The sequence below is a fragment of the Myiozetetes cayanensis genome, unplaced genomic scaffold, assembly GCF_022539395.1.
Source record: "Myiozetetes cayanensis isolate MyiCay16 unplaced genomic scaffold, myiCay2020 scf9, whole genome shotgun sequence".
In the NCBI taxonomy this organism is placed as follows: domain Eukaryota; kingdom Metazoa; phylum Chordata; class Aves; order Passeriformes; family Tyrannidae; genus Myiozetetes; species Myiozetetes cayanensis.
In genome coordinates this window covers 26,016,640-26,040,234 of record NW_026088185.1, presented here as the reverse complement: position 1 = coordinate 26,040,234, position 23,595 = coordinate 26,016,640, and the positions used below count along the sequence as shown (strand labels likewise).

General features: G+C 45.4%; 1 protein-coding gene across 2 annotated transcripts in view; it reads right to left on the bottom strand.

Moving 5' to 3' along the window:
* Positions 1 to 257: 257 nt before the first annotated feature.
* MRAS (muscle RAS oncogene homolog) overlaps positions 258 to 23,595 on the bottom strand; it is a 38,712-nt gene continuing 15,374 nt past the window's right edge. The window contains exons 2-6 of one of the 2 annotated variants that reach the window (XM_050339569.1): positions 17,630 to 17,843; positions 8,813 to 8,966; positions 5,592 to 5,691; positions 4,179 to 4,258; positions 258 to 1,217 (exon numbers count right to left, since the gene is read on the bottom strand). In XM_050339569.1, the coding sequence (XP_050195526.1) occupies positions 1,118 to 1,217; positions 4,179 to 4,258; positions 5,592 to 5,691; positions 8,813 to 8,966; positions 17,630 to 17,822 (627 nt within the window). In that variant the 5' untranslated portion in view covers positions 17,823 to 17,843 and the 3' untranslated portion in view covers positions 258 to 1,117. The remainder of the gene's footprint in view (positions 1,218 to 4,178; positions 4,259 to 5,591; positions 5,692 to 8,812; positions 8,967 to 17,629; positions 17,844 to 23,595) is intronic. The other variant, XM_050339568.1, reaches the window with a different exon arrangement.

Here is a 23,595-nt window from a genome sequence, read left to right as displayed (position 1 = left end):
AGAAACGTTGAGCCAAAGCCCATAAGCAGATTTTTTTTCCTCTGTGTGTGAGATGAGCCTGGGAAAATCAAAACAATTCATCTACCCAAGCATGGCTTTGCAGGGAAAGGTTAAGGAATAATAAACAGGGATTTAGATTGCACCAGTTTACATGCATTTATGAGGGAGAAATTCAACACCCAGATAACAAATTCAGTTCAGGTTTTACTTCCTCTCTCCCTTTCTGCCCCCCCCTCCACCTTAAAGATGACATACCCTTCCATTTGTAAATTACTTTAATTTAAATACTTCCAGGTTAACAAAACACCTTAAGTTTGACATGTCCCAAGTTACAAAACAGAAACAAAACCTCTTGACAAAGGGTAAGAAAAAAAAATATAATCCGAGCCCAAACCTCCTTTCCTAAGCTGGAGTTTATGGTCTGTGAGCTGGCAGCCCTCCAGAGTCTGACACAATGTCTGGAGCACCCAGAGCAGCTGGAATTAATTTTCTTCCTCCAAATCTATGCACTTTCATATTGAAGTCGTGTTTTGGCACTGCCGCCCAAGAGAGAGTTCAGTGCAAAAAGTCTAACCCTGGCCATTGTTTCTTTGCAACCCAACACTCACTGAGCAAAAAACGAGAAAGAAGAGGACAAAAAAAATTAGAGAAAGAAAAGCCCTTTCCCTTCCCCCACACATACACAGATGACTGTACCAAACAGGGGGGCTATTCATGGCTGTTCAGAAATGGGTCACAAGGAGAAATGTTTTGCAGATAAAACCAACACTTTTTTTTTCCTTTTTCCTTTTTGTTTTTCTTCTTCCTTTTTTTTTTTTTTTTTTTTTTTTCATAAACATCATGGAGGCCCCTGGAAGGCTCTGGGGATGTTTGAGAGTCGAGGCCCTGCCGATCCCTTCCGCCTCCCGTTCGTGCAGCTCCCATGCTGGCCCTGAGGCGCAGCCCCCTCGGGGGGATGTCCAGACCCTTCGAGCCGCCTCCTCCAAGTCAGAGCCGCCGCAGGGACCCCAAGGGGGTGATGGGGCCGCGCTGGCACCACACTGCTGCTCCTCGCCTGGGCTGGCGGTGAGTCAAGGGGGGAGGAGGGAGGTGTCCAAGGCACTCCCAGGGTGTCCCATCACAAAATCGCACACTGGAGTTTGTGGGAGCCCGTGGCTCTGTCCCCTCGCCATTTGGTCTTTTTCTTCTTCTTCTGGCTTTTCTCTGGGATCTGTTGCCTGTTTGGGGAGACAGGGAGGAAAATAAGCAGGTGGGACATAAGGGTAGCCTGCAGAACAGCACCTTGGTGCACATATGGATATTTGTGCATATATCTCTATATACCCTTTCACCACTGCATGGCTTTTCATGCCACACAGTTGACAACTCCCTGCATCCTTAAGGAAAGGAGGAAAGCGCCGTAAGCAAAACTGAAGGCTAGTGGCAGGGATGTGTGTCCTGCCAGGGCAATATGCCTCCAGTTGCCCTGGGTGAACTGCTGCCTCCTCCCCTGCTCTGGGAAACAGGGATGCTCTAAGCAATGCAACGTCACCCATCACACTGCTGCTAATGCTCAGTAGTCAGAGAGATATGAGAGAGATGCAGAGAAAGAACATTTTTGGAAAGATGTTCCTTCAGCTGTCATTGCCCTTGGCCAGATGTACTGCTGAGGACTTGGTTATGGAGAGGGGTTAAAAATAATAAAGAAAAAAAAAGAGTTTGCTGCCGATGGGGCTCTGGTCTCCCCTGGAAGTTGCAAAGAGCACCTCAGCACAGAGAATGAGCTGACCCCAGAAAGATGTCCTGGCTGTCTGAAGTCACAGTCATCAGAAACATGCAGCTGAGAGCCCTCCTGCACTACAGCCTGTTTGCAACTGTGCCTGATTGCAGCAGCCACTCAGCCAGCCCAGCAGTGCAAATTCCACAGAACTGTTTGTGGCTCAAACACCTGATATGCAGCCTGTAGACTGAGATTTTATTGCAAGATAAAACACACAAACACTAGCAGCTTCCGTAGACTCAAACCCGAGAGTCTGAATAGTTCAAACTCAGCCTGATTGTGATGTAATATGGCAGGTATTAAACCCAGTGTTCATACCAAGTTATCCAGACCAGGATGAGACATAGCTGGGGCACAAATCACTATGGCTTTAGCTGGTGTTTTTCTTACAGCCTCAGATTCCAAGTCCTTGCAACCATCTGAAGAAGTCAGCTTTGGCTAATAAGATTTTTTTTATTCCAGTGAACATGAAGGCTGGAGGCATGAGAAACCTAACACTTTAAAGCTCAAAACTAGAAAGATGAAATTTAAAAAATTCTTCAAAGTGAATGTGGATTAACACTAAGTGACCACAAGCTGTTCACACTGTTGTGGATCTGTTTCAGAGATCCAGAAAACCACATCCTGTGCCCACTCAAGATTTCTGCTGTGACAGTCCCTGTGTATGCCCTGCATTAAAGAGGCATCAGGAAATTGAAAAGATCTATTGGGTGGACTCAATCACCCCATTCCTCTCTGGATTACTTCCAGACAAAAGTTTCTTGCATGAAGCTAAATAAAGCAAGCCAAGTACAAAGAGCACAAACAGTGCCAGCCTTGAATGAGCATCCTCACCCTGAGAACTCAGAGGACCTCTGAGGAGGCCTTTCATTTCCAAAGCACTCCAGGAACAACACAGTTATCAGGATACTGAAATTTAGATTTTATTTGGAAAAGCTAACTTAAAAACCAGAAAAGCAATACTTGAGAGGTGATGCTATCCTATGACTGCAGACAGTCTGTGATGGCCAAAGACCAAGAAGCTGCTGTGTGGCCAGTGATCAGCCAGATCACACAGCATCTCCCTGCTTCCTGATTTAATCCGAGGGAGTTCCAGCTCTTGTGAACATCTCTGGTGCCCTCATGGTGGTGGTGGGGGAGGTTATCTGGTTGGCAATGACTTTCATGGTGGCTACTCAGGAAACTCAGGTATACCACCTATTTTTGGGGTTATGGAGTACATTTTCAGGGCTTGAATTTAGTTATGCCTCATTACAATTCTCCTTTCAGCCTGTCTGGAGTTGCGTTAGGGAGAGAAAGCAAACAGAGCCTTCCCATCTTATTTTGGCTCTGTTTTTCTTTCCCGCAGAGCAGAATAGATGGTGGTAAAAGCTTGCTGCAACACAAAAGTAATATCTAGCCAGCTAATGCTGAGCTACAGAACAGTTGGGAAAGAGCTTGGGACATTTCCAACTCAGTTCTCCAAAGACTTTCTGCCCCCTGCTTTAGAGACATGTGGGAAGAGTGGGCAGTACCATCTGCTTTTGATGGAGGCTGACTTGAGGCTGTGCTAGGATATTCACAAGTACAGATATGCTGTGAATAAATGCCTTGTGGTTTAATCGCCGAGCGAGGCACTTTGACTGCACGGCGGGGAGGAGCATGATTTCAGCTCAGCACCCTCCCAAAACATGAAAAATGAAGGTCCAGAAAATCTGCCAGACAAGTGGTGCCAAAAAACCAAATCTTCTCAAAGAGAATTGAGGTTATCGGTCGAGAGAGACGCTGAGATGTGCATGCAGCTCTTTTCCTGCAGGGGAGCTGGGATTTTGGAAGGCAGCCCCTCCCTGCTGGCAGCCAGAGCAGGGGTTCACCCGGAGAGCGGGCGTTTGCCAAAACGAGCAAAGGCAACTCATGACAAAACTGGGAACAAACCTCTGCAGTCTGAGGAGGAAACCTGTGTCTTAGCCATTAGGTCATGCTGTTTCTTATACAAAGCAGCTTAACTTTTTCCATTTAGTGAGCAGAAAATGTTAGAAGTCACCTACAACATTAGAATTTTGTAAATTTTTTTCCAGCCCTTTTTAACCCATGGCAATATGAGACCCTGAGAGGACAAAACTATGAAAACCCAAATTACTGGTCCAGAACTTTCAACACTGGCCTTTTAAAGCTCATCATTAGAGCAGGCTTTGCACTGTTCATTGAATAATATATTTTCATTATGGCCACAGCTAGTTCCTCATGTGCCTGGCACTGATGTCCTGCAAGGGTAACTGCTAGTAACGTAGCTATGCAGATACAGGACAAGAAAGTTAATAAACCACAGAAATCTCCCACTGAAAGCAAACCTAGCCACTGCTCCCCAAAAGCTCTCTGAGCCAGGACTCCTGCAGATCCAATCCATGAGCAGTAACCAAGTGAAGAGTGTGCAGCTTACCTTATTACTCTCACGAGATCATGGAAGGCCTTGTCAACGTTCAGAGGTGGGTCCTTGGCACTAGTTTCTATATAGGGAATCTGGAGGAGAGGAGAGTATCATGAAAGAGATTAGTGACAGCCTACACCTTCGTAGCAAACCAGTTTCAAAATGAAAGGCCTAAAGGCTGAAGAAATTGGGTCCCTAAGAGACCAGGGAAATGCAGGTAAACAGAATGTTGCCATGACACCACTATCAACACCTTCACGCTTGCAGCAAGGTCAGGGAGCGCTTACAAAAGGTCTGGAATAAGCACCAGGCAAACCAGCTGCTATCGGAGCTCTGGGTTTGGGGAACAATAATCAGAGACTCCACGTCGTCAGATGTTCTCTCCCCCTTAGCTGTGCTCGCAGACATGAAAACAGCCGAAGGTTGTTGAAAGACCAGCACTTGCCAAAAATTCTTGCTTGCCACATTTTATTAGGACTACTGCATGAATATTTCATGACTACAATTCCCCTCCAGTGTAAAATGATCTTCCCCTTCAAAGTCTGACAGCCAGATGGGGCCTCCTGGAGTGCTTGTCCAGCACACTGGCAGATTTATAAAACTGCCTCTGATAAGGTATTTTCGTGCCTGGTCTTTTCCAAAGTGTGCATGTACAGATGGATGCAACATGCTCTGCTGCACTTTAGGTGTCCTGGCTCCTACAGAAAACAACTTCCTTGGGGAGGGGAAGGAGTGAACCTGCCCTGCCAAACTGCCACCGTGGCTTGCTCAGGAACAACACACAGCTTGCACAGTTTAGGCACAGCAAGCTGCCAAGAGGTCTCAGGCTTGTTTGCCTTTAACCTTCCCATTCTGTTTCTCCTAAGGGAGTTGTCGTCTCCCTCTGGGTATTCAGGGCTGCTGGCATTTAGAGGTGATTAGTGGAGCAGCATGTGATCTACACCCATCTAAGACCAATTTCTCAGGCTAAACTAACAGCATGAATAATGCAGAGCTAAGATAGTGGGCCAGATTTATACAGCCTTAACAACCCTGTAACTTCATTATCTTTAACAAGCTCACTTCCTACAGACACCTGGGTATACCTCCTCATGCCTGACTCTGCCTTTTCACTCCAGGAGAGTGAACTTTCTTCCCTCATTCTGAACATTTCATGTCCCTCACTGTTTGCAGACACCTTGTACATATGGCTTTGTGACAGCCAGAGCTTTGCTACAGCCTGGTGCACAGCCAGAGCTTCTGGTTTCAGCAATGAACTGGCCCTACTGAAAGGAAACTGCATAGCTGCTACTTTGTAGTAGTCAAAAATGCAATTGAAAATGTTTAATTGTAAGCTTTAATTCAGCTCCAAATGAGCACGGATTTCAATTCTGAATGTCTGTAATAGGACTTACAATAACCCATTAAATAATCCCACAAACTTACGTTATGTTTTGTTGCCATTTCTCTTCCCTGTTCTCTTGTAATTTTCCGTAAATGCATTAGATCAACCTTGTTTGCCACCAAAATCATTGGAAAGGACTCTCTGGAAAAAAATCAAACCCACCACCCAATTATTATCAGGCTACAATTAAAAATGCTGAGCATGTTTCACTTTCTAATGCTGACATCTAACGTTTTCAGCTACAAACATATCACATATAGGTACAGAAACAAAGTAAAAACCCCACACTGTGCTATACATATCTTCATATTGTAAAATATTACTTGACAAGTTGCATGCATGAACACATTCATTGTTATTTCTAGGGACTTCAGGAACTTACTGTCACTGTTTTTGCAATGCCTGATAATAGCTAAGCCTGAAGATCCAACTAGGTGAACAAAGATCTACAGAATTAGCCAGGAAATTAACTGAGACATAGAAACAGATCTGGGACAGGAGACTGGGACTCTTTTGTAACACTTAAGGCATCTCAGTAACTGCGTATCTTGGCAGCTGCTCATCATTGCAAGATATTGAGAGATGATGGAAGAACTGGAGTCCTGGTCATCCACTGTGGGGGAAGAAAAGATGGACTCTGGAAGGTGGTGCTTAGAGGAGCATCAAATGGGGAAGAAAATGAGCCTGAAGGAGGCTAGAGGGAACCAAGGAGAATTGCTAAGCTTCCAAAGCTATTACCTACCATCTCCTGTTTCCAGAAAAAAATACCAAAACCATCTACCTCTCTAATAATACTCAGTATTTCTCTAACTTCACCAGGCATGTAAGTGACTGTCTGCAGCCACCACCTGAGAAGAGATCCATCTATCCACAGCATGTCCTGTGCAAGGCTCCCCCCCTGCAGAAATCTCCATAGCTTCAGTGATAAACAGAACAAAGGTAGCTCGTGCCATGGGAGGTGCTGGCAGTGCCTCTTTCTCCTCCAGCTTCATGACACAGAGCAATGAACTGCTGCAGGGCCTTTTAGCCACTGCTGGGAGGGAGGAGGTCCCTTCTGATCACTGACAGTTACTGCAGTATTGTTTTATATTTAACTTTAAACCCTCTTAAATTATCCTGGTGTTCTCTGCTGCAACAGAGCTGATTCTTTTGGGGTAAGGAGCAGCTGGCTACACTCATTTTTGCATAAAACACTTCCCCGAGTAACTCTGGATTTTCAAACAGCATTTCTTGGTCATTTTTCATCGAGATGATAAGGGCTCCATCTTCCTCTGGCATGTTGCCCCATTGCTCTGGCTGGAAAAATACAGTACTGCATTCTGCATTTTAAATGAGTCTTAGAATTATTCATTCTGATAATGTGACTGTGATTTAATGTTAATACCTGAGCACTGACAAATTTTTACTCTGATCATTCTGGAGCAAAATGCTTGCTTGTCTGGATTATTTGATTCCTTTTCGGCTTGCAGCACATTGATTAGAAAGGGATTACGTATGGACAGTATCTCATTTTTCTTGTTTACATCAGGCATGAAACTCTACGGGGACTTTGTTCCCTATTGTGAGCTGTACAATTGCTAGTTGGACAAAGCTGCTATAGTCGGAAATTTTACTATAATGAAAGTTGTGGAAAGAAATGGGAGGCAGGCTTTGAACAGCTCTGCTAACACAGCAGCCTGCAATTCTTTTGGATTTTAAGTTGCCAAAACTGCCTGCTAGCTTGAAAACCAGGGTGTCTCTCTGCTCCCGGGTTTGGCAGGACAGTTTTTTAACTCACGCTGCTCCCACTGCTGCAATTTTCTGACCAAGCTCAGGTTTTGGATGAAGCATTAATAAGCTCCTCACGCTCTGCGCTTCAGCGGCGCTGAGCAGGGAAACACAAACAACCTCACCAGCCTGTTTCACTTCCTGCCTCTCACACACGGCTGCGGCGTTTGCACGGCCTGTGGAGGGTAAAAGTTTCAGTGCAGAGCAGAGCAAAACAATGAATACCACATCTTATTTTCACAACATTAATTTAGATAAAACCAGCATTGGACTGGGGCACGGTACAGGAAATTCTGTCCCATCTTCTTCAGCTTTCAGAAACGGATTTACTTTGCCCCAAGCTAAGCCCCAGCAGTGAAGAAAAGACTGCTGTGATCTGAGGGGCTGACTGAGTGGCTGACAGTTTTCTTCATTTAGATGAAATCAAAGGGTGTTTTTTCCTTTACTTTTCGCTCTCGTGGGCTATGCTTTGGATGCTTTACTGGAAGAGCTGTCAGCTGTGAACCTCACATGATACGAGTCCACCCTTCCTGTGGGGAAGTTATTCAGAGCTGTGAAAGGAAGCCAGCAATGAGGCCCGAACCCTCTGGTGACTTTTCTTGATGACTTCCATAATTAAAAGCCATTATGAACGGAAAAACTAAGTGTTTCAAAGCTGCAGACATATAAGGGCTTAATTCACACCCCACCCAATGAGGATTGATCCATCGCCTCTTGGACCGGGGTGGGAAGAGGGAGTTATCTTTGAGATAAAACGGCAGCTTCCCCTCGCTCTGCCAGGACACATTTACTTGCCACAATTAAACTCAGTGCTACCCTCTCCCATGCACTTGGGAGGGGAGCAGGTGACCTCTCTGGCTTTCTCCCCAGTTACACAGAGATGTTTTATTCTGTGAAAATGGTTGCTGCAGAGCACGATGCATTAACTGCACTACAACCCTTGTAACAAATACAGTTCCTTCCAGCATGAGAAGCATGAGGCTTTTCCCCTTCAAGACACTTGTTCACATCACCAAATTATGCAAGACCTTCTAAGGTTTGTTTGGCATAAGATGAAGCCAGGGAGAAGGAGGATGCTGCCAGGCCACGCAAAACAATTAGGGCTGAATGTTTGCTGACTCCCTGCTGGTGTTCCCAAAGTGTCTGCACTGTGCACAGAGCATCCTCCCTCCCTCTTCAGAGCTGAGCTGGTTACCTTCAGAGGTGTCTGTTCTGCCTTTCTCACACGGCTGTGCCAGACCATTCTGGCAGAACTTTCTCTCTTCCAGACCCATTTTCACACCATCATAACACCACTGAACCTTTCCACACTGATAGCACTACATGCTTATAGAAGAAGTAAAACATATCTTATTCCTCACGTTTAGGTCCACAACCCTCCACACAAGGATTTCTCTCAGGACACCCGGAAGGCAGAAGTTGGGGTGAGATGTGCAAGCACTCCCACAGCAGGATGGGAGCCTGGCAGGTCAGGCAGTGATTCTACAGCACCCACCTGTCCTTGACTCGGAGGATCAGCTGGTGGAACCGGTCCACGTGCTCGAAGCTCGCCTTGTCTGTCACCGAGTAGACTATGAGGAAACCATCTCCGGTCCTCATGTACTGCTCCCGCATTGCACTGAACTCCTCCTGGCCCGCAGTGTCCAGAACTAGGACAGAAGAGAAAGGGGTTTTTAGTTACCACGAGGAACCATAGCTGCTGTCGCCACAATGTGTCCTATGGCCTTTCTGCCTCTGCTGGGCTTGGGGTCCTCTCACAGGCTGTAAGATTTGATGAAATCAAGTTGGACGGACAAAGCGGTTTCTAGTTAAAAAACCAAAAACCACTTCCAGACCCCACTCATTCCCGTGTGCCTAAGTTGGAAGTGGATGCAGGGGAAGATGACTATGTGGATTTAATTTTCCTTTTCCAGTACCGAATGCTGACCACCGAGTCTGGGGAGTTGCTCCTCTGGCAAGATGTGGCTCAAGTTATTTCACAGCCCTCAAACTTTTCCCTCTCCCAGCATAGAAAAACTCAACATTGGAAGATTATTAAAAGCAAGTTTAAATGTCAGGGACAACCTACAAACCGCACAGTGAAGCAGAGCTGGGAGACAAGCTAGAGTAATAGCTACAAGCACTTTCCTCTTCTCAACACCTGGATGTTATTTCTACACAATTATGTGCTCTCAGAGCGAGACGGTGCAGCCCTGGGGAACTCCCCTTAAACACTTAGTCCCAAGGGGTGTGCTAAGGAGCTAACTAAAACAGGTGGAAAAGCTCTAAGTGCCTTGCATATCCCATACAGTGATCATGTTTCTGTGAATAAATCTATGCTCAAATCCGCTAAAACACCTCAGTTGTGACAGCAATCCAGATGCTGTTCCCCACCAGATTAACCTCCTCTAACGGAACCATAACTCACTGGTTCTCCACCACTGTCTTGCAGGGGGTCCCATCAGCTACATCATGTAGAGCAAACTACATCAGCCCCCTGGGTAAACAACCCATACTGATACACATTTCAGTGTTAATTCCTGTACATGGCCAGGATTTTTGTACCAGGAGGGTACAAGAGGAGTTTAGGCTATGCCAGTACAGACACGATGTGAGCTCAAAGTGCATCAGCTCCTCAGAACTAATAGTCCCAATGCATCTTTGCATCCCAGAGGCAAATGTGGGACCTTCAAGGTGACTGGGAACAGCTTCACACTCCAGTAGACTGGACTAGGTGGGATAACTGTTTTGCCTTTGCTGTACAGGCACAGCATAAGCATCTGCTGCACACAGGTAGTGGGGAAAGCCCAGAGCACCAGTGGATAGAGACTGTGGCAGAAGCGTACTGCTGACAGAGCAGCAGGGCTTGATACAGGTTTTTCTAGTCTGAACAGGCACATAGTCCCAGCAAGATGTTCCCTGTAGGGCTAAGTACTCAGGCTTACCCCAGATTTCCAGATGGGGTCACAGTAAAGACCACTTTGCTGAATCAGCACAGGGGCCACAGTCAGACACGCTGTACGTCACATCGCACCCCATGAGCCAGCCCACACCCCCTCACTGCATGTCTGGAGGAAAGGCAGCTATACTGGAAGATCTGGAGACCTAAGGAAGGTGATGGTGAGCCCTTTAAACCCTTCAGCCTCATTTGTTTGCCTGCCTTAACTGGTCTTGAATGTCTGTTTCCACGAGCGTTAAGGTAAAAAGAGCTTTAGGCCCTTGCGGAGACCCTGAGATTTAGGCTTGTTTGCCAAGCTTGCTGAAAAGTCACCTGTGTCTCTTCATAGCCTTTTATCCTGCTTCTCCCCTCAGTCTAGGAAACAAGTGTCTCAGCTCAATGGTATCCAGGCTATTCTTAAGAACTGTACAAAAGAAAGAAAAAAACAAAAGAGAAAAGCAACCCAAAGAGACTGCATGTGCTGGTGAATTTCTATGCCCTGGGCAGAATTGCTACCATGGAATAAGGCCAGGACTGTGAAGCTGGGATGGAAGAGGAAATTAATCCTTCCTACTTGCTCAACCTGTATGGAGAGGCTGGGCTGCCCTCATCTGACTCCTGCACCAGCTAAATGTGATGTCAGGGCAGGGCTGAGAGCTAACAACCACCACACACACACAAACACGCTCCAATACACATACCAAATTTGTGGTGGAGTAGGACAGCTTCTTACCAGAAGCTGGCCCTTCCTGCCCTTCCTCCCCCTGAGACAGGGCAGGTGCCCGAGCACAAGCTGTGGGCAGCACGGTGGAGATGGATGTGCTGTACCCTGCATGATAATTTGCTTAGAGACTTCCCCTTGCTCTGGGGACATTTGCAAACCTCCCATGAAACACAGGAGGAGCATCAACCCATCTCCTGGCTGCATCTTGCTGCCCCTCCAAAGCTCTGCATCCCCTTACAGAGGGGGCAAGCACTGGTAGGGGCCATGGGGATACCCAGTGGACTGCACAGGGCTCTGCTCAGTTGCTCCTACATCACCTGGATCTTGGCCACGGCATCACACTAAACACAGGCAGAGCTGCTGCGTCAGCAGCTGCTATTTAAAGGGAATTCACTTGCAGCTTTGGTAGAAAGGTGAGCAAGTCCAGGCAGCATTTAAAATGGCAACTTGAAAGTGCAAGAAAAGACACACGGCAGCAAAGGTTAAGGTTAATCTCAGATAGGTTATTCCTGCAAAGTTAAGCATCATGAGAAGATTCTTGTTTTAACTTTAAATGTGCTCCTCATAAAGACAACTCCCCAATAAACAGAGGAGAGTGCAATCTGGATCCTTTGTAGGCAGAACAGGACCACAACAGCACTGAAAAAGGGCCCGATGTAAGTGGCTTTGCTTGTGGTGTAATCTGCTGGCATAAAGGCTTCAAGGAGACTCCTACCTATAGAAATTGGAAAGTAGCAAGGAAAAAACTTGGAAAGGTAGAACTAGGAAGGTGACTGGCTTCCCTAAGAGGTGAGGAGGTTTAGCATGTTAGCCAGCATTCACCTTCATTTAAACTTCCCTTTTCTGCAGACAGGATGCCAGAAGACACAGAAACAACCATGACTAGAGAACTGTGAGATGGTACACTTGAAACCAGCAGTTGCCTCACTAGCAATATAGAAACAAGGCTGGAGCAAAACACAGTAGATTTCTCCTGCCTCATTCTTCCAAGAACTGAAATCATATTTGTAGGCTGCACAGCACATGGTCAGAGACTTGCAACAGAAAACCTGGTAGAGTTCCTACAAACTTGACCAAAGAAGAAGCAAGGAGGAGAATTAATGAAAGCACTTGGGTAAAGATGAAGGAGAGAGAAGCCAAGGGCTATGTCTGCTGTAGGAACAGACATCCAAAGAGGGAAAAGCCATTTACAGCTATCATGAAACCAGCAGGAGACTAAACTAAGAGCAATTAGGTTGTGAGAGCCCAGCAGGGAGGTCTCCTGTGTTGCAGGAAAGAGGTTGCTTAGCAAAGAGATGGCCTTTTCCACTTTCCAGTGGATGTGACCCCAACTGCTGTGATGAACTCCTTACTAATTAATTCCTGTCCCCTTAGAGCTCTCTACACACCATTTTCCTGTGAATCTTGATGGTTATACAAGAGTGCAGCTGCCTAGAGAGCCCTCCTGAACAGGCACAGGAGCCCAGGAATACACACATATTTGTGGTCCAAAATAGAAGCTCTTGGTGCTCCAAGGTATATTACGTAGCAATGTCTCTGCAACCGACAGTGCTCCGAGTGCCCATCCAGAGACAAAGGAATGTAAATCTAAACCAAGGGCAGAGACATACTATGAACTCACGGCATTGCTTTTTCTGGAGCCTAGGCTGGATTCAGTTCAGATTCAAACACAGCCTTCCCAGCCTTCAGGGAGCTCAGATCTGGTTGTGCAAGTGAGTTCCTCACTCTTTTCATACCTAGGCAAAATTTCCTCCTACATCTCTATTGTTACATTGCTAGGCAGCTGGGTGTGTAGGTCACCTCAAGAGGGTTTCTCCACTGTCCATGGCATCTAAGGGGACAAAGATGCAGAGACAGGCAGGTTAACCCATTTTCTGTCCTTCAGCCTTTGGGTTTCACTGCTCTGCAGCTTTGTACCTAAGCTCAAGGGAAAACTTGACTTGAATTGGCAAGTCAAACTAAGGAGTCTCAGGCTGAAGAAAGCCACCTCCATAGTCTCTGTCTTCCTTCCATCAGCAGCAAGGTGGGAGAGGGCACCCCCATCAGCCAATGGCTTCAGCTGAGGTGTTGGTATTCTGGGCACTGTGCAGAGTACTGGGATCACTCAGCTCATGTTCTGTATTCCGACACCCCCAGTCACCCTGAAGAGGTACGAGGGGCCCCTGCTGTGCGCAAGGCAAGGCAGATTCTTCACTTGGCCACTCTGATGCTTCTGCTCCTTCTCAGATACAGCCACACTGCCTCTGGCATGACAGCTTTCCTCAGCAGAAAACCCATGATGGGGAAACACTCAGACTCAGGCTTTTATGAGACATTCTTCTGTGCCCTAACTAAATACACAGATGTTATAACATGGAAAACCCAAGTACTTGAGTTCTTGCCCTTTCTTTAAGGAAAAAGAAGAGAGGAGCCTTCAGAAGAAAGGCTTCCACATCAATAAACAGAATAAAGATGCAAGTCCTTAAAGGAGCTCTTTCTCTAACAAAGGGCAAGTATTCAAAGCCTTGTGTTTTCCATGTTGCAACATCAAAATTTTCCTGGCAGGAAAAATTCCCCACAACCCAAGACAAAAACCCCTCTTTCAAGGTTGCAAAATACTAGCAATTAATAGAGAGGAAATACCATACACACAAATAAAAGAATGAAAGTATAAATTTAATTTGAATTTTAAGGCTCTCAATGATGCTACCAAAAGTTTAAATGAAAACAAAAGAGAGTGAGCCACAAACCAACCCTTCTGCCTGAAAGCCTGAAGTGACCTTTGATCTCCCTCTGGCCTCCTGGCTGACTTTTTCTCAAGTTTCCTGAGGAGAAAAGCAGACAGCCTGCCCAGGGATGATTAGCAGCACAACCCCTTGACAAAAAGGGATGCACAGGATACACAGGTGGGAAAGGCAGAGAGAGAGTCTGGGGGAAGGAACAGAGCTTGGTTCTGACTACACAGGGGTGCAGACCAGGGCTGTGCAGGTCTAGCCCACCACAAGGGCACCCAGAGATTGAGAGGGTGTCTCAGGAAGAAGAGATATAAAAGGGAAGACTTCTTACTCAGGAGTAAGAAGACAACTTCTAGGCAGTGAGAGTTTCATCTAAATCATACCAGAGAAAAGAAAGGGAAGGAGAGGGAGACCACAGCCGTCTTTCACCCAAGACACAGGCACAGTTCCTTGCTTTGCTGGTACCAATTGGCACAGCCCTACTGACAGCCAAGAGTTCAGCCCAATTTACCAACATGCCCAAGCCATGTACTTGTGGTCATCTCTTCATCTCCCTCTGTGTGTTTTAAGAGCCAAAAGGAACTTTGAACCACTGGGTACTTTTTGCCATACTAAGGTATTCCACTTTTGGCTTCACTCCCAGATTAACAATTCCTGACTGGCATTTTGCAGCCGCACTAAAAGGAATCCTTTGCTACTTGCTAAGTTAGCCTGCACACAGAAAGGAGCGTACAAAATTAATCACAGCAACTCAACTGGAGCAAAAGCTAAGCATTGCAGATTAGCCCTGGCCCCCACTTAATTCTGACCCGATGTGTCTGTACACACCTGCGTGTGGATGCATTTCACCAAGCACATCACTGTGCTGTCATCAGTGGGACCGGCAGGGAATAAATAACGATAACATATGCTGAGAAAATTGGAGGCTGATCTTAAAGCCTCATCAGAGTGGCAGCAAGCAAAAAATGGGCAAGTCACCAATTGCCTGTTCATCTCTGATTCAGGTTAAGTGCCCTCTTCCACACTACAGCACTTGTTCTCCAAACACTGCATTGACAGTCTTCTAAAGCTGGGATAAGGTCAATAAAGTGTTTTCATGTGCTGGACTTGACCACAACACGCACAGGTCCTACAATCATCTGGGAGTCACGGAACTATCACAGATTCTTCTTTGGTGAGAAAAATAGGTACAGAGACACTCCCAAGCCAGAAAGCAAACATGTAAAATAGGAGTTTGAATGTAGGTTTGTCTCCAAGATCTGAAATCTGAAATAAAAGCCTATTTTGTTTCAGCCTACTTTCAGTGAGAGATTTCAGCAAAGGAAAAAAATGCAAGTCAAACATTTCATCACATTGCTAGTTAGTGCTATTGAATAAATGTGGGTGGAGGTCTTCATGGAGGGAAGCCAAATGCTTTATGCAAGCTGGCTAGCAGAAGGGTTTTTTTACAACATAATGCTGGTGCAGTTACAAAATGCTTGAGATGCTTTGTACAGAACTGCTCAGGCAACAGCCTGGAAAACGGTGGGCTGTTTTGTTTTTTGGTTGTGTTGGTTTTTTGTTTGTTTGTTTGTTTGTTTTTAAGTTCTTGGATGTCAATGTATTTGGCTTTTTTTTAAATAATAACTGTTTCATTTGAAAACTTAGAAACTTATGGATCCCCTCATGTTATATCTCACTTGGTAGTCTCATGTTCTAAAAGTAGTTCCTATTTTGGTGGGGAGACAGCTGCTTCTCCCAACCAAGCACTGCATGAAACACCAGCTTGTAAAGGATTTGGTCATAAAGGACAACTGGAAAGTCTAGAAATTACCATGATGCATCTTTACCCTTCCTATCATGTTTGTCCCTAATTTTATACCATAAGTGATTCATGTAACCACAACAAGAGCAGCTGTCCCAGTAGATGGTGACCTCTGAGAATAGCCTAGATCCAAAGCTTATGACAGAGAGCTGTGGCAGAACACATGTGTGATAGTCAGTCTTTGTTCCCCGTCTCTACTGGGCACAGAGTAAAGGCTCACATGCTTTTTTTCCAAGCAAGAATATTGCCTTCTTCCCAATTTCTGATTGTTCAAAAACTCAAGTGGTAGGAAAGAGAAGGAGAAGCTGCAGTTTCACTTCTCTGGCTACGAGGCATCTGTGGGCACACGAACTCTGCTGAGAGTCAGGGATTCCCAGCATGCCATTCAAGGCCATGGCTGAATTTAGTCCAGCCTGAGCACAGCCACTGAACTCCATCTGAGCAAAAGAAAGGCTTTTTCATTAAAACAAAGGGTGAGTTTCTGCTGGTTGAAAAACAATTTCTTTCTCCACTCCCACCCAGGTCAGATTTGTGTTTTGGGTTGTTTTTTTTTGTTTAAACAAAAATTCCAAGTATTCAATGAAAGATGCCTTTTCTACTTTTAAATAATTTACAAAGCCCAGGCTGTTTCAGCCAATGCCAATGTGTACAGCAGCTGGTGCTGTTATATCAGAACATGGGGCATACCAGCAGAGGTAAAGGTTGCTCATTTTAGAGGGCTGGATTCTGGTCTAAAAACAATGGATTTAATTTACAGCAGCATTGGATTTTTCTTTTATACAGCACTGGCCTTTTAAAAATAAAGGTGCATGATGTGATAGTTAACTGGGAGCAGGTATCTCTGATGCAGAGGACAATGAGAGGCACATTTCAGCACCAATTTCACAAATACTCCCTCATATCAACTATTAATACATTCAAATGAACAAGTGTTGGCACGATCACGTTGTTTGGTTGTTTGTTGGTTTTCTTTTTTAATACTGAGCAAAGGCTTGTAAGGACTTTAAAGCCATTTGTACTCATATCTGATAAATCCTTAAGAGTGCAACTAAGATCTCAAGTTTCCAGACCAAGCTAACAGTCTTCACAGCAAATCCCACCAGCATCCACATTCTGCCACTCATGACAATCTCCCAGCTTTCTGTTCCCACGCAGCATCGACACACACACAGACACCCAAGATCTTGAGCACCTTCTTGACAAGAGGGTGGAGGTAGGAACTTGCACAAGTGAGGCTAAATTTAGTTCAGTTATGTTAGTGGCCACATGCACTTTGGTAATTAAGGCACAAAATATTTGCTTGCTTTTATGTATTACCTAATTATTGTATAAAGTAAAACAAAACTTACAACATTTAACAGAGAAATTCCCCTTATAGCTGTGGTTAGTCTGCCTCATGCAGCACAAACAAGCAAGTTGTAGCTTTAGGTAACACAGGGCTTGCTCCTCACCTGCTAATCAAGAAACTTTGGTTTTGTTGTTTTTTTTTTAAAGGATTTGTCAGGTTTCTTTGTTCCAGTTTGTTTGTTATTTTGTGTTTCATTGTTGCTTGTTTTGTTAGAAAAACAAACAAAAAGGTAGTTTTTCTTCAAAGAACTGAAAACTCTTGGTTACAACAGATCTCCAGGCTGGTACTCTACCAGTATTTAAATGAAACAGGTAATTAGATATGAAAACACAACACCTGAATGATTAGAGTTAAGAGCTGTAACAATTCTTCACTGTCAGTGGACAACAGTTTTGATTAAATGTTCTTTCTGGTTATAACCCTCACTCAGTTACCCCACTCACTGTTATTTCCCAGGGGATGAGCTCAACCACAATGAAGTATCATTAGCAGTAGCCACCTGGCAGTGCTATAATTCACTCTTTGTAGAAGCCTGCTCTAAATATCAATGATGATCTGTAGGTATTTACAGTCCCGCAAGAAACACTTCTGTGCAGAACTGGAAACAACACAACTGGAAGCAGAAGCTTTGCTGGAGACCAGCTGCAGACCATGCTCCACAGCTCACAGGCCAGCCTGTGCTCAAATTCCTGCCAGCCCACAGCAGAGCAAGAGGGACACAAGGACACAACATGCTGTGGGGGGCCTATCTGCACTTATGCTCAGCTAGAAGGGAAAGGGGAAATCACACGAGTAGCTTGCTTACCATCAAGAATTGCCCACTGCCCATCTATTTCTGTGTGCTTCAGGTAGGAGTCTTCAATAGTTGGGTCGTAGTCTGGCACGAAAATCTTCTGGAAAAACTGAATGGTGAGAGCACTCTTCCCCACACCACCATCTCCAACCACCACCAGCTTGTACGTGGGGAGGTTTTCGCTGGGAACGGCACTTGTAGCCATGCTTCCAGTGTGCTAAACCTGCTGGAGAAAGAGATCATCTCCGATCACTCGTCAGCAATGAAAACAGAGCAATGTGCATGAGGCAGCTTTTACCTGCTGCCTAAGAAGTGAGAATGAAGGCAGCCTTTACATCCAAAACTGTTCTAGACAGGAGCTGCTGCACTGACCCTTCCCAACAGCTCTCACCCAACTCAAACCCAGCACTCAGAAGTGCAGACAACTCCACCACTGTGGCTTGTTTACTCCTGACTTGTCTACAAGGATTGCTAATTGCCACCAAATGCACAGGAAAAACTTATGGCTGAAAACTTATTGAACACCTTTCTTGTAGGGGCTGGATCCACATGACCATGACAAAAATCACCCTGGCTGAGTGCAGCTGTCATTGTCAAGTTCCAGACAGCTTCCCACTGCCAGTGACCAAATCTCATTGGCAAGACAGAGCTGTGCTCTTTCTCACTGCTTAACCCAAGGTACAGGAAACATTAGATGATGTGTTACATCCTGGGGCCAGATCTGCAGGCAGAACTGGTGGTGATGGATGAAACCAGAGTTAAAGGTTGACTCCACCAGCAGACAAAAATGCACTTAGCTGCTTTCTTCCCCCTCATTTTCAAGTTTGAGAAATAAAAATGAGAAGGCAGAAGGCTAGGAAAGATAGGTGGTTTTTTTTGTTGTGGTGGTTGGTTTCTTCTTTTTTTTTTTTTTTTTTAAGAAAACCCTCCACCCTGCCATGGCAGGAAAGCTGGTGTCTGTGGCTGTGAATCAGGCAGGAGAGCAGCCTCCCTGTACCATGGTCACACTGCTCCTCTCACCTCAGAACTGAGTCTTAAAAGAAAGAGGAAAAAAATTCGCTGGCTGCAACTGGGCAATGGCACACGTGTGAGGAGAAAAGAGGCAGCCATTGCTGAACAGCCCCTTTCAACACTCAGCAGCAGTGACTGCTCACTTAAGTAGAAGCCAGGTGGGAGGTTCTGTAACACATGCTGTGGAGGGCAGTGCCCTCCATCCACCCGTGGGAAGCAGTAATCACTCAAATCACAAAGGGAATGGGTGGCCATCTCCCAGATCTGAATGACCACTGCATTTTCTGGGAGGTCTTTCACACAATTAAAAAGAAAATAAAAATAATTTAAAAATCCATTGTAATGATAAGGCTCAAGAGAAGGCAGCTGATTTCCTTGGAACTGGTTTTCCAAAAAAGCTGTTCAGTGCAGGAGCAGCTGTGGTGACAATTTCTGCAGGCACCTGCTCCCATCCATTCTGATTTTGCTGGTACACTTTGGGCTGCAGGTGCTGGCTGGGGTCAGCACTGAGAGGGGACAAGGACAGCTCAGAGGGAACCTCCACCCCACACAAGCTTTTGGAGGCCTTCCCAATAACTCTAGGGTTTTCTTTTTCGTTAGGAAGACAATTTTAACATTTCCATTCTCAGAAACCACAAAGCAAGGCTAGTGTGCTCGGTGCCACAGGTGTGCCAGGTGTTGTACAGAAGCTGAGACTGCCACACACACAGTGCAAGTTGAATGCTGGCTAATGTGATTTTTTTGCCTATAGTATAAACTGGACCCCCATTCTTCCCAAAACTCTTTCATTTTCTATCTTTTTCAAACAAAACACTTTGACTCTTTATTTCTGAAGAAGGCCTCAAAGCCAACTTGGACTACTTTTCAAACAGACAAGAACATAATCCCATAACCCAAGTTTAGTTTCTGGTTTCTCTAGTCCCTTTCTACAAAATCATTATTTCAGTTTCATCCAGAAGTTTGAACCAGAAAAGGTACTTTTGAGATGGCAAGCTTGGGAGTCCCATGTTCCTTCTGTACACTGGAAAGCCCATACCGTGAGAGAGGGCTTAGTCTCTCCTCTAAAAAGAAAAGCCCATAAGGAGGAAACAAAGAATGAGATTGCTGAGTTTGGGAACTGCAAAGGCCTCTTGTCCAAGCTGAGATAAGCCAACATTTTCAGAGCAAGAAGAAGCATGATCAAGTCTGCTTGTTTCTAAACTACCTTTGGAGCAACAGTTGCTGGATGGGGAGAAGGAGGCCAAGCACCAGCTGAGGTTTCAAACAGTCTTACTGTAGTTCCTCATCACAATCCCAAAGTTTCTTACTCCTGTCTTTGAGCAAGAAACTTTCTTATATTTACAAGGCCACACATCAATACACAGCAGGCTTGGCTGCAGAAAAACCTATGAATTTCAATTAAATGTTTTATTTTTGTTGGAGGACCAACTTTAATTTCTGCATAATCCTGCTTGAGTCAAATGATTCTCACAGGCTCTCTGGGACACAGATCCTGGTTAAAACTCTGTCGTGACCCCCCCCCCCAACACATTTGATGACAATTTTTCGCTTTGCCCATGGCCAAGGTTTCACTGCATCCTTCTCTGCCCAGCTCTGCCCAGGCAGTATGAAAGACTGATTGTTACTGACATGGTGGGGGCAGTCTGGGGATGTGAAAAACATACTCCATTTGTGCACAGTTTTTGACCTCATCCCAAAACCACAAGCTGTTGCTCGGCAGACAAGCATTACATTTTCACTGACATTTTGTACCAGCCCCTTCAACTCACTCCTAAGAAGCCTTTAAGATTATCTTGCATGAAATGCTCCCCAAAGTCCTAGGATAATGTTTAGCCCATTGTACAAACTGTGTCTCTGCCCCACACACTTATAAGCTGAATCGGCGCATTTGCTTCCTGGCGTTTCCAGAAGTTTGGTCATAGTCTGTGTCTAAGCTACCAGACTGCAGTATTACGCAGCCAGGGAAGGACAGCAAGAACTGAACTGGGGAAAAAAAAAAAAAAAAAAAGTCAAGAAGTGCAGTCTGATTTGTAGAGCACAACCCCCTGTATGTTAGCATGAACAGAGAAAAACTTCCATTGAGTGTCAAAAGGCAGCAAGTCTAGATGTTTTTGCAGGATTGTTTCTACTGCTCATGGAAACCCTCCTCCTTCTACTGAGATAGCAAGTCCCATGCTCCCATCATGCAGGTACACAACCAAAAACCCTCTGAAAGCCAACTACTTCAGTCCCTCTATCCCTCCACCTGCCCTGATAAGCAAAGCAGGAAGACAACTCATGCCTTGACAAGATTATCATCTTAACCAGCCAATGAATCAAACCTTTAAAACAACATGTATCACCTCCTGGAAAACAATGAGCACTCCCAAAGGTGCACAGAGCTTCTGTGCCAGCTGGTTATGTCGCTACAGGCAACTGCACAAGACTTGGGCTGATTTTCATGTGTTTTTGGCAAGAGTACTGACACAGTCCTCCTCAGATGGGAGCAAGAATAAGCGTGTTTGCTGTAGATCTGACTGGGAAAAATGAAACACAAATGTTTTTATCTATTGTCTGAATACAAAGCAGCATGTGGTAATACGCTAATAAGCTCTGATGATAATCATCTTACAATTTATATAGATGTTTATTTTGAAGGAGCCAAGAGAAGGATCCATACCCTACGCTGACAAATGCCATCAGGGCTCTGGGTAAGTCACTAGAAGGAGGCTGATTTATATCACCATCTTCATTTGCACTGGCAAGATTGGTGTCCTGACAGCACAAGCCAGTAATGCTGAGACAGTCAGAAATGTGGCTACTTCTAGGGTAGATAGCAAGCAAAGAAGAGAAACACTGATCCAAGAGTATCACTGAGGATGAGCCTCCTCAGCAAAAATGATATTTTTATGGACACAGAATAACCCCATTTACCTGTCTGGACCCAGGGATGGAGTGGAAGGGCTGAGCTATCCCCTTGGAGCAGCCAAGTAACATAAAACACCCAACTTCAGCTTAGTTTGTGACTGGATGATCAAGTCCAAACAGCTAGCCACGAAATATATGCAGTATACCTAATCCCCATCCTCATTGCAAAACTTGCCCTGAGTGCAAGTGGGTCAGATCTCACCTTTTGTAAATCGTTGCAATTTCTGTTCATCTGAGCAGAGTTGTGGCCACATATGACAATAATAAAATGGACCCCAGATAGTTGATATTCTGTGTGTTGGTACCCCTCTCCCTGGTTCCAGCTGTGCTGTCCTGGAGGAAGAGCTCCCAGGACAAAGCCATTACAGAAGGTCAACAAGCTCAGAACCAAGCCCTGGATTTGCAGGGGAGGTTAGTGCAATTAAAGACACCGGTTCCTTGACTGAGAAGCCCAGCACGACAGTGATTTATGGTCTCCATGGCAACATGCAACATAAATTGCTTAATTCTGTTATGAAACCTCCAGAAAAAGCTACAGCAGGGTCTGTGTGGGAACTACCAGCTCCCTCCTCCTCTGCTGCAGCTCTCCAAAGCAGACAACTTCAGGGAGCCCACATCCACTTCAGCAGTATGCTGAGGTTTAGCATATACTAACATGTAGGTATGTATGCTGACCAGTTCCATCAGCCCATGGCCAAGGGAATTTTCCTATCATCGGCTTGCTTTGGTTCATGGCTCTTCACACATGCCCTGCCAGAGCTCTGCATACCTGAGGACGCCAACCTCACCTGAGGCTGAGGAAGACTATCAGCCACCTATGGTTGCAATTAATAACTCTTCCTCCAGCCACAGCTCACTCGATTACACCCTTTTACCCAGCCACTTTGTAAGCACAGCAGCTCCATGCAATGCCTCCAGGGCTGAAACTCTACATGATCTGAACACTTCCCTCTCTGTTTCTCTTGCAGACTGCCGGCTACAGCCACACAACCACCATGACACACCCAGAGACGCTCGCCAGGTACCAAAATAGTTCAGCCCAATGCGTTGTAGGCAATCCCTTGGGCTGGGAGCTACTGAGAATCCTTGAAACACAGGACATGCTCTTTTAGAAGGCAGCTGCCTCCCTTGAGTCATGCTGATCAGGACTGAATGAACTTCAGGAATTTCTCCCTCAAGTAGGCATTGACTGCGTCCCAAGCCTTCAAGGGCCAAAGGACTCGTAGGTGTATGAACAACCACTGCCAATTATTATTAAATAAAGATTATTAACTCTTAGCCAGGTTTCCTCCAGTCTGTCAGATTTCCTTCCTGGTCAATGCCTTAAAAAGGACACACTGAGCAGAAGCTGGACTCCGTGCCAGTCTTCAGTGGGAAGTCTGCATGGAAGAGATCTGTCATGTGGGCAGCCAAAGTCTGACGCCCTTTGTAGTTGTGGCATTAAGTTTTTCAAAACCTAAGTGAAGTTCCAAGTCTCTGAGGTTTTCTAATAAGGAGGATCCTGACAGGTGAGAGTGCTCTCAACTCCCATCAGCTTCCAGGAGATCTGATGGAGCCCAGCACCTGGTAAGACCTGCACAGGAAATTACAGGCATTTCCTTTTGGAGCAGTGATCAAAGCACTGTCAGATTGTTACTAAAAAGGAGGGGGGGGAAAGTCAGACTAACTGTTGCTTAAAAATAAAATCCTCTATCCAGCAATAAAGAGCTGCAATCTTTTTTGATTTTTGAATCTTCTTTGGGTTTTGAATTTGGGGGATATAGCTGTGGGTCCTGGAAGTGGCCTCATGAATTCTCCTCCGGGCAGAAAGATGCTATATCCCAAGGGCTGTGTTCCCTAAACTCCTTGCTGGCATCCTGTGCCAGCCAGACCTTTTCTCCTTTTCAACCCAAAATTGCATCACCTCCCCCATTACACAGATGCTGCTCAGATTTACTGTAAGAGAAAGCAAACGCACCGGGGGAGTAATGAAGCACTTGAGATTCACACAAAAGGCAGCTAAAGTCAGTAGCTGCCTGATGAATACTTGGTGGTTATTTCAGGAAACTCAGAATTATAGC